The sequence below is a fragment of the Danio rerio genome, chromosome 1 (genome assembly GCF_049306965.1).
Source record: "Danio rerio strain Tuebingen ecotype United States chromosome 1, GRCz12tu, whole genome shotgun sequence".
Classification (NCBI taxonomy): Eukaryota; Metazoa; Chordata; class Actinopteri; order Cypriniformes; family Danionidae; genus Danio; species Danio rerio.
The window spans coordinates 61,125,467-61,137,096 of NC_133176.1; the positions used below are offsets into that span (position 1 = coordinate 61,125,467).

Here is an 11,630-nt window from a genome sequence, read left to right on the forward strand (position 1 = left end):
GATCAGTCAGTGTTTGTCCTTTAGGTGTCGCTGTGTGTGTTAGTAAAGCCAGTAAAGCTGCTCATTACTGAAAAAGAACTGGAGAAAGAGGAAGTCATTAAAGCAGACTGATGTAGAGACAGAGAGATCCACACACAAACATCATTCAGCATCAACAACATACTCAACTCAAGTCACAATGAAGATCATCCTCCGTATCTTCTTGACTTTACATCTGATCTCAGGTCAGAGCTTTTCTCTTTCAGTCACTGCAATAGGTCTAGGGATTAAGATGATTTGTGACCAGTTATAAAGCGGATTTATACCTGAGAAATAACCCCTTCGTTGGTGTATATGGTATTTTGGGATTAGTCAGTATTTAGTCAAGATGCAACTAATGGAATGTCTAAAATTTGAGGGTTAAAAACAGCTAAAAAAAAATACTAACAAAAATGTCTTTAATGTTGACCAAAATTCATTCTAAAATTGCATGTTGCTAACCAAAATCTGCTTTTGGATAGATTTATGAAAATAAATGTATACAATTTCTGCATGGAACATAATCTCTACTCTTATAGCGCTGGAATTTTAGAATTTTAACCTGATGCCGTCTGGAGGCACCGCTCCAAAAATTTGGAATTGTCTCCCAAATGAAGTGAAAGAATCCCCCAGCATAAGTGTTTTTAATTAGCGTTTTAAGACCCACCTTTTTAAAATGCATATGAATGTAACAGTTTGTGAAGTGTGTGCATTTTATCTATATTGTGCAGGTGTATTTATGTGTGTGTGTGTGTGTGTGTGTGCGTGCGTGCGTGCGTGCGTGCGTGCGTGCGTGTGTGTGTGTATATATATATATATATATATATATATATATATATATATATATATATATATATATATATATATATATATAAATATATGTAATTACTATTGTGTGTGTGATTGTGTAGATGTATGCATAAATGCGTGTACATTTTTTTAATTTGGTTTACTTTACAATGCTTGTTTGTTGTTTGTGAAGCACTTTGAGTTGCATGTATGTAGGAAAAGTGCCATACAAATAAAATGTATTATTATGATTATTACTATTATTATTACTTAATGTTACATTTTTTGGTATAATAGAAAAATGGATTATTTTGACACATACTGGACAACCTATATGCCTATATCCCAAAAATGTTTACTATGCAACTTAAGACAGTAATGATCCAGGGTCGCATGTTATCATATATTGAAAATGTCAACATTATTGGGGGTTTGATATAGTTTGCAAGTAAATGAATGTAGATTATACTTAACTGTATATTAAAATGCCCACACTGTAAAAAAACGAATTTTACAAAAAATATCTCTAATTTTTTACAGTATTTTTTTGTCATTTTAAATTATAGGCAAAATTTCATAAAATTACAATCTCTCTAAATTAACAGTTTGACTTTCATTTTAGGTACTTTATAATTAAAGACAAATTGCTGACATTTTTAGTTTTTTTTATACAGGGAAATTACAGTATTGTTTATACAGTATGTTTTCTGTTATTTTAAATTATATTCAAAAGTCCATAAAAAATTACAAACAATATCTGTAACTTAATAGCTTGACTGTTATTTTATGTAATATATAATTAATGACAAATTACAGCAATTTTTCTGTTTTATATAATAAAATTGCCGTATTATTTGCACACAGTTTTTACCAGTTTATTTTGAAGAACATTTAAAATTACGTAAATTAAAGTAATAAATTGTAATTACTTGCTCTGTAAAAAAAATTAAAAATCGTGAAAAAAAGGTCAAATGACCGGCAGCTGCGCCTGCCAAACAAAAGCCATAGAATTACGGTTAAAAAAAAATGTTGAAATAAAGTGCAAAAAAAAAAAAAATCCACAGATATTTTCATTAAAATGTTTACAGAAAAGCACTGTTATTTTACAGACTTTCCCCAGATTATTACGATCAAATTTATTCAATAAATAAAATAGACAAAATTCGCTCACATGCATCTGTTCCAGATTCCGCTGATTGTGCGAGCGCGCACGCACACACACACACACACACACACACACAGTCGAAGGATCGTTATGAACTGATTACATGGACTTTAAAAGCAGCACAGTCGCACGCACCAATTGTTTAGTCTTGTTATACTGTTACTGTGAACATTATGACGCGTTTCTCTTCTTTTGCTTTGTTTGTTAATTGTTTGCGTGGTTTGCTGCCGGGACTGACCATTTGCCTGTTATTTGACCCTGACTCTGGATTCCCTGCATACATTTGTTTGCCCCTGTGTTGACTGTTGCTTGCCTGACCATCTCTGTCTAATAAACCTGAATTTGAATCTGCACTCCTTTGTCAGCGTCTCCTTCACGTTATAGTTCCGTTTCATTTAAGATTTGAATCTGAATCATTCCACATAACTTAATAACATAAATAACATTCAATAAAATGTAACGACTAGTTTTTAATTTGTGAGAATTGTAATCAGTTGTATCGTTTGTTGTGACTTTTTTGATCCAAAATAAAACTGTTAAATTACGATCATGAGCATGTCTTGGCATGTTATTATTAAATGTGTTTATTCGTAATGATTTAAGGAAAATTCTTTTAAATAACATTGTTTTCTCTTGAACTTTGTGTGCATTCACTTTATTGATGGTGTTTGATCATAATAATCTCGGAAAAGTCTGTAAAATAACACTGTTCCTCTGTAAAACTCTTAGTGTGTAACTTTATTGAACGGATTTGATCGTAATAATCTGGGAAAAGTCTATATCAGTGTTTTTTTGTAAACATTTTAATGAATATATCTGTACATTTATTATTTTTGCACTTATTTTCAATAAAGATTTTTTTTCCTGATTTTATGTTTTTTGTTTGGCAGCCGTAGCTGCCAGTCATTTGACATTTTTTAACGATTTTTTTTACAGTGTAGTAGTAACACTTAACCTTATTTTGTGATCAATGCATGTGGTCAAGAATGTCGGCTGTATATTTTAATAAAGTATTTAAATTAATTTTAATTTAAATTAATTGTTGTCTAGTTCAAATGAACAAAATGACATTCAGGAATGGGTAATCAATTTATAATGCACATATTTAAACAAAAACGGTCTCATGTGTGAAGTTAGAAGCAAAACAAGCTAAATAATTTACTGTCAAAAGGAAAAACAAGAATATCTTACCCCTTTGCCAGATTACTTTGCTTATTTTAAGGAAAAAGGTATCTTAATTTGATGTAATATTACTTAAATATAAATATTTAATATTTCTTATATTTTGCTTGTCTAGAAAAGGCTTTTTTCCCCAATTTGGACTAGAAACAAGACAATAAATATACAAAGCATTTTTCCAGTGAAGCATAATCTGACAGATAGGATAAAATTTAAGGACAATGGCAGTATCTCATGACAGATGCAGTATATAATCTGATATAAAAAATACTTTAAAAGCAATTATTGATAAATATTTTTAACAGCCCTGCAGTGATAATGATGTTTTCTGATCGCACTATCAATCTGATCCACAGCTGCATTGGGGGATTTTGATGTCACTGGATATTCTGGACGAAGCCTGATGCTGAATTCTGGGAGACTTTGGCACAAAAACTATGCTAAATACATGCACAAATTACCAGAGTGGAAAACATTAATGTATTACAAAATACATGAGAAATGGATTAATGAAGGAAGATTCACTCTGTTTGAAAACAGCGATGGAAACCTGATGATCTTCATCAGAGATCTGCACACAGATGATGCTGGAGTCTACCGCATTGGTGTGTATGATGACTGGCGTATTTCTTTGACTCTGAATGTGGATGAAGGTCAGTGATTTTAAATCTAAATCTTTATGTGGTAATGATGATGATTTCAAAACCTTTACATGTGCAAAATACATTTCTTTATTTTGCAATTGACAGAATACTGTGCATGTAATGTGTCCAAGAGAGTGATGGTGCATAGCGGAGAAAGTGGGAGTTTCAGCTGTGAATATTCTCATAATCATATTAATGATGAAAAAGTTGTATTTAAAGAAGGAAGAGACTCCATTGAGATGATTTACAGCACACTGAATAAGAAAGAAAGATTCAGTATATCTGATGACAGACAGAGAAAGCTCTTCAATGTGAGCATTACTGCAGTGACAACAGATGATGGAGGAGTTTACTTATGTGGAGTTTGGGTCAACAAACACTCGTACAGTTACTACATTATTAATACTGTACATCTGTATGTTATTAGTAAGTATAAGGAATACAAATAATTAGCCAAAGTGTTCATATGTCACTCTCCTGTTTTACAAATGAAGATTATTAATGTTGACAGGTTCATGTTGTGGATCGTCCAAAACACTAGTTGTGAAGAGTAGAGAAGCTGCTGCTTTCACCTGCGAATATTCATTGAATCAAACTTCTGGTGGAAAGACCATATTCAAAACAGATAATGACATCTTCGATGAGGTGATCTCCACAACTTACACATGGGATAGGAAAGAGAGAGTGAGTATTTCTGATGACAGACAGAGAAAGCTCTTGAGTGTGAGCATTACTGCAGTGACAGCAGATGATGGAGGAGTTTACTTATGTGGAGTTTGGGTCAAAGACAACTCCTACAGTTACTACATTACTAATACTGTACATCTGCAGATTATAAGTGAGTAAAGCAAACTTAATTAAATTAAAACTTTAAGCTTTTCTGAAATCTGCATGTGATTTGATGATGTTTGTGATTGACAGCTGAAGTGGGCGTGTCTACAGTGATTGGCTACTCAGGAGCTGCTCTGATGATCAAGTGTGAACATCCTCAACACAAAACCAACAACAAATACATCTGTAAAGAATCATCAGCTGGATGTTCAGGAGAATGGAGGAAGAATGGAGATGTTTCTGTAGATGAGGACAGCAGAGCAGGAGTCTTGATGGTGTTTTTTAGAGAGCTGAAAGCTGCAGATGCAGGAACATACAGGTGTGGAGTGAAGGACTCTGAATATACTGAGAGATTCACTCAACTTCAGCTCAAAGTCAGACACGGTGAGGAAACAACAGATACTTTAATTTGCATGTTTGGACAATCTGTTCTGACTTTTATGTCTTGGTTTATAGATGAAAAATATCCAAAAGTTGTGAATAAAACTGCATATCCTGGAGAAGTGAGTATCATCTGTCAGATCCCAGAGGTGCAGAAAAATAACTATTTCTGCAAAGAGCATGATCATAAGAGCTGCCAGATAATGAGAGCATCTGAAGAGCCACAACTGACTCATGAAGAGCCAGTCGGAAATGAAGAGAGGGTTTTTAGAGTGAGCATCAGAGATGCTGGAGTTTACTGGTGTGGAGCAGAAACCAGAGACACACATCTGACCTTCATCTCCCTGACCACTAAAATCCAGCTCAGCGTCATTGATAATGGTAACAGAAATCAAAAAATTATATACTACAGCAAATAACTGCATGTTTCAAACATAGCTAACAGACTGCTGCTTTAACTACCTTGTGACTACAATATTAATTTGAAAAATTAAAACTGGGTTGATTAATTGGGTTAATTAGGTTGATTAAAAAAAAAACGATCAGTTTGCTGAAGATTGAATAAGGTGCTGCTCTTCAACTTGTGGTTTTCTAGTTATTTTGGTCAAACCAAGATGCACTTCAGCCAACTGTAGGTGTAAAGAAAAACAGGAAATGGGTTTTCAGTAAGGGCACGTAACCTGCTTACAACTTTCCATCATAAAATGAGACAAAACAATGACAAATCTTGAACTGTTTGTAGTGTAGTTTCCTGCAATGTTTTCGCAGTTATGTATTAGAGCCAGGTGAAACCTTCAACTATTAATAGCAAAAGTTTTATTATGTACATAAATAAAAGAAGCAAGCAAGAAGTAAATAAAGAGTAAATAACTTGCGTTCCCTACTGTAAACGATCAATAATGGCTACAAATAATATTTTTAAAGTGTATTAAATTTTACTGAGGTCATCAGAAATATTTACAATATAGGACAGAATACTTGGGGCAACACGGTGGCTCAATGATTAGCACTGTGACCTCAAAGCAAGAAGGTCGCTGGTTCAAGTTCCGGCCGGGTCATTTCTGTGTAAAGTTTGCATATTCTCCCCGTGTTGGCACGGGTTTCCTCCGTGTGCTCCGGTTTCCCCCACATTCCAAACCCATGCGCTATAGGGGGATTGATCAACTAAATTCATCAATTACTCCAGGGGTGTCCAAACTCGGTCCTGGATGGCCGGTGTCTTGCAAAGTTTAGTTCCAACCCCAATCAGTCACACCTGGTCTAGCTAATCAAGCTCTTAGGCTTGTTAAAAACATTCTTGCAGGTGTGTTGAAGCAAGTGGAGCTAAAATCTGCATGACACCGACCTTCCAGGACCGAGTTTGGACTACCCCAACACAATCTCACGTCAATTCGTAACTTTTTCATTTAGTGGCTAATCCGTATGAATTCGTACAATCTAATTCGTACAATTTAGTACGATTTGCTTATCCCCCAATGACGGTTGGGGTTAGGGGTGGGGTCAGGTGCCATGCCTCCTTTTTAAAATCGTGCCATTTCGTACAACTGAACTCGTACGAATTCATACGAATTAGCCACTAAACTGGCAAAACGTAAAATACTTATGTTTTCTCGTGAGATCAGGCTGACTACCCTGGACTAAGCCAAAGGAAAGGACAGAATACTGTTAACATGTCAAAAATAAAAAATAAATAAATTGAAAGACATTTCAACTGCATAATTGGCATAATATTTATTAAAAATTGCATTACAGAATAGCATTAGCATTGGAAATGTATCCCATGGAGGGTTATATATTTATTTAACCTGTTAATAATTTACATTTAAATGAATGCTGTGGCAATTATGCAATTTAAATGTTTGTATACAACTCAATAGTTTGGGATAATAATAATTATTATTGTTATTATTGTTATTACTTACTGTAAATATGTCAGATGACCTAAATAAAGCTGAATAGACTTTTAAAAATACACTGACTGTATTTACTGCTGTCAAACTGATTACACCAATCACTGTATGACAATTTATACTATCCTATTTAATAAATTGTCATACAGTGATCCGTATAATCAGTATGCCAGGAGTAAATACAGTCAATGTTAAAAGTTCTGTGAAAATTAAGATAATTTTTTTTTATGTTATTCTCAGTCTTTTGGTTTTAAGGTTAGCTATATGCTAGTGCGCTCCAAAATTTAAAACAAATATGAACATGTAAAACTTGTAGTTCGTTACTCCCGCCTACATTAATCAAACTATTTTCATATCACCTCCTATTACACTTTCTCATCAAATCTTGACCAATCAAATGCTCTGTAGCATCTGACATACCCCGCCTCCTTCAAGATGCTTCTCATTTGATGTTCTTGACCTCAACCCCTCTATCTGGCAAAGCTTAGATAAAACAAAATGCTATTGGCTGTTTTTTGAATGAGGAGGAGCTACACTATGTCCCGCCCACTCTTCATGATCTTGTTTACTACATCAATTCCCTGCAAGTGTTTGGACTGTGGGATAAACCGGAGCACCCGAATGAAATCAACACAGGGAGAACATGCAAACTCCACACAGGAACACCAACTGAACCAGCCAAGGCTCGCAACCTTCTTGCTGTGAGATCACAATGCTAACCACGGAGCCACCATGCTACCCTAACCTGAAAGTGTTCATATATCTTTATATTAGATAGAAGATTAGCTGAAAATGAGTCGGGAAAAGTGTTCGAGTAATCTGTTGGTTTGTCTTTAACTCCGTGTCTGTGTGTTTTCTTTCAGGCTTCTCCAGGATCATCATCATTATTGGTGTGTGTGCCATTGTGCTGCTGATCAGTGGAATCACTCTGACTGTGTGTAAATTAAGACACAAGAGACGAGGTGATGCTACATTTCCCCCACAATTACCCACAACCCCCTCTGATGGGCTTCTGTATGCATCCGTCAGTTTCCAGAAGCATGAAGAGTCTCCCAGTAAACCTTCAGTCTCCTTTAGGACAGACAAGAGTCACTGTACTTATGCCACGGTCAGTCACTCATCAAACTAGACTAATTCACTCACAACAAGCCACATCAGCGTTTTATTTTTGATCATTTTATTGGTTAGTCTATATAGGAGAGATATAAGTGCATAATCCACAAAGTATGTGCAAGGAAGAGGTTATATCTCTTCCTTTCCTCCGGGAGGAGCTCTGTGTTGTGTTAGGGAGATGGGCTGTAGTTTGGCCTCAGTTGTGTTTCCTTGTGGGAAAGGTAAGGAGGATTGATCCAGCTCAATTTTGTGCGAGTTACAAAATGAAGAGAGGAGTCCATTAAAGGGAAAGCTGCTCTGTTTGGCTTAACCACGGTCATGGTGTCCTTCTAATTTATCCTATCACACACACACAATGCAGAGACATTTTGGGGAAGCACACCAACGAAAAGGGTTACATATGTGTTCGCTTTGATTGGGGTCAGTGTGTTAAACATTTCCACTGCTGCGAGTTGCTACTTTCACATGCTTTCCCCTGCTGACATGTGGTCATGATGAAGACAGATACTAAACAATTGATGCTTTTAGAAAAAAAAAAACTGTCACTGTAAAAAAAATATCTGTAAATAAGCAGTTTTTATATACTGTGATCAGCATAATTGAGTAAACCTCATGTTGAAAATGAATATTTTCTCCATTTCTCAGTAAATATAGGTCATGTATTTTGGTGCATTTGAACAAAACAGATTTATTAAACAGATATATTTATGAAAATGATATTTTAGACACAAACATATTGAGAAATTGAAAGAGAATACAATTAAATTCGAGCTACATATTGCAGAACATAAATTACCACAAAATTTCACCTACATTTTTCCTTTTCTTTTTTTCTTTTTTTTGCTTCTCTTGATTTTTCCTCTTTTTTTTTTTTATAAATTTGTATTTAATATTTTTCTATAACATATACATTTGGCTGTACTCGTTTTTGGATGGTTATTGTAAGCTATTTTGTTAGATTAGCTCCAGATTTGGCTTCAGTAGTGACTAATCTAATGTATATGCACACATGTAATATTGTAGAGCTTCCTGTTAAACATATGAATTTAAAAGAGAGATTTGTGAGAGGTGTACTTATATATGCTGAGCACTGTATTTTTATTTTTTCCTATATCTTTATGCATATAAATTGCATTATGTGATCTTTTTTTCTGCTAACTGCTAACCTTGAAAAGCTGTGAAAAGTTATGAACATTTGTAATAGTGTAAAGTGCTATAATGTCTGGGTTGTTGTACATTACGCTACAAAAACCTTGCTAGTACATTGTCTGTTATTTTACACATTTATTTCTCTAGATAATGTCTGACCAACATCCTAAAATGCATTTCACAACCATTATTAAATGAAAAACACTTGTTAATCACAAATACAGTGTATTTACAGTTAGCAAACTCTTAAGCACGTGAAGCTTTGGAGTTATTATTTGTTTTCTTTCAGAGGTCTTAAAATGTTGTTTTTTTTAACATTAATTATCTTTGATTTAGCTTCGTAAATTCAAGCGGTGCTACTTACTGTACTGTCTCTTTTTAATGGGAAGTTTTCTTTAAATAAATGCTTAATGCAATAATTTGCTTATTTCACTTTTATGATTGTATATGGTTGTTTAGATTTTAAATAAACAATACAAACTGGAAATCATTAGTGTGGTTTTATTTAGGTTCTTGATTATTCTAATATATATATATATATATATATATATATATATATATATATATATATATATATATATATATATATATATATATATATATATATATATATTTATTTATTTATTTATTTTTTAATTATGTATACTTGTATTTTATTGAATGTTTGATCTATCTTTTGCTGTAGCGCATTGGGTTTTAGAGAAGCACATTATAAATAAAATTAGTATTATTATTATTAGCATTAGTATTAGTATTATTATTAGTATTATTATTATTTCTTTTTTGTGTTCAGAGATGATGTTAGTTATAATCAGTAAGTTTGTTTTTTCTCCATTAAACTGAAAAAAAAAAAGATTTCTGCAAAAATTGTTGCAAGCTATTTATATGGATTGAATTTAAACAAACTGAAATGTTCAACTGAGTTGAGTTTGTTTGTTTAAATTCAGCCCAAAATAAATGATTTACAACTACTTTAAGTAAATACAAGGAATCATCTCTGAATTTTTTTTCAGTGTATGTTCGAATGTATGGGCGATGCAGTGGCGCAGTAAGTAGTGCTGTCGCCTCACACCAAGAAGGTCGCTGAGTCGCTGGTTTTTAACCTTGGCTCAGTTGGCATTTCTGTGTGGAGTTTGCATGTTCTCCCTGCCTTCGCGTGGGTTTCCTCCGGGTGCTCCGGTTTCCCCCACAGTGCAAAGACATGCAGTACAGGTGAATTGGGTAGGCTAAATTGTCCATTGTGTATGAGTGTGTGTGAATGTGTGTGTGGATGTTTCCCAGAGATGGGTTGCAGCTGGAAGGGCATCCGCTGCGTAAAAACTTGCTGGATAAGTTGGCGGTTCATTCCGCTGTGGCGACCCCAGTTTAATAAAGGGACTAAGCCGACAAGAAAATGAATGAATAAATGAATATTCGAATGTTAAATAGTCATAAATAAAAACTTTCTACAAAATGCTTAACACAGAGACTGTTCCAGAAAAACTTATATTCCAGATATATTCCTTATGTTCCAGAGAAATTTATATTCTAATGACTAATGATCATAGAAAACAGTAAGTCTTTTGTTGTTATTTGTATAACAAGGCGGTTTTTGTCTCAAAATTTCTCACAAACACTGAAGGTGTTTTTTGTTTGTGTGAACAGACTGTATTTTTCCGTTCAGCTCAAAGCCACAGAATGCATAAGGTTCACACTCGCACACTAGTTTAACTGTGAACATTAAAGACTTCAGGAAACCCACAGTGAGTCTGATGATGAACATTGATTATGAGCTGAAGACAAAACCAACAGCTGTGCATTATAGGTCATAAATCTGCAGCATTTTCTGAAAGTGAAAAACGTAGAATTTACATGGGCGGACCGCCCATATCTATTAACGGCCGCCCAAATATATTTGCAGATCATTCGCTATCGATTAACTAGTGGAAAATCTTATCTTCTCCTCACCTATCAACACTCCCACACACAATCTCACACACTCTGCAGACCCACAGAGACGTGCCTTTTGGCCACTAAAAAAAGTGGCTGTATTTCTAAATATCCTAAAATGTCAGGGAGTTTCGCTTTTGTTTTTAAGCCTATATTTTTGCTTGGCTAACTAACTGCGATCGCACAGCGGCGAGAGCCAGAGAAGCATTAAATACTAAATTCTTTAATAAACCACTTAGAAAAAAAAAAACTTGTCATCGGAGAGGATGAAATGACATTAGCATGTTTTTATTCTTTTGTTCTGTCATTTATCATTTGCTGTATATTCTATTATTTTATGTAAATGTATTATTACATGCATATTCATATCTAAAATGCTTTAGCAATACTGTACAAAATGTCATGAAAGTGTGTGTGTGTGAGAGAGAGAGAGAGATCAGCTTTGAGTGCACATGGCTCCTAAATAGCATGAATGTAAGACCAATAGTTGATTTTGTTTTTATTTTAACAGCCTTGAAAAAA

At 34.2% G+C, this 11,630-nt stretch overlaps 1 protein-coding gene across 1 annotated transcript; it reads left to right on the plus strand.

Annotated features, from left to right (window-relative positions):
• The first annotated feature begins 72 nt into the window (after positions 1-72).
• On the plus strand, positions 73-9,663 carry LOC141375282 (polymeric immunoglobulin receptor-like). Its single transcript, XM_073908012.1, has 7 exons — positions 73-224; positions 3,508-3,804; positions 3,901-4,221; positions 4,307-4,633; positions 4,717-5,010; positions 5,083-5,388; positions 7,781-9,663. The coding sequence occupies exons 1-7, from the start codon at positions 179-181 to the stop codon at positions 8,044-8,046; spliced, it is 1,857 nt and encodes a 618-aa protein (XP_073764113.1). The 5' UTR covers positions 73-178; the 3' UTR covers positions 8,047-9,663.
• Positions 9,664-11,630: the final 1,967 nt, after the last annotated feature.

Bases quoted from the DNA above. Each gene is read 5' to 3' on its own strand.
- LOC141375282 (XM_073908012.1), top strand. From the start codon at position 179: ATGAAGATCATCCTCCGTATCTTCTTGACTTTACATCTGATCTCAG. The intron at 5,011-5,082 runs GTGAGGAAACAA...CTTGGTTTATAG, and splicing joins TCAGCTCAAAGTCAGACACG to ATGAAAAATATCCAAAAGTT. The intron at 5,389-7,780 runs GTAACAGAAATC...GTTTTCTTTCAG, and splicing joins GCTCAGCGTCATTGATAATG to GCTTCTCCAGGATCATCATC.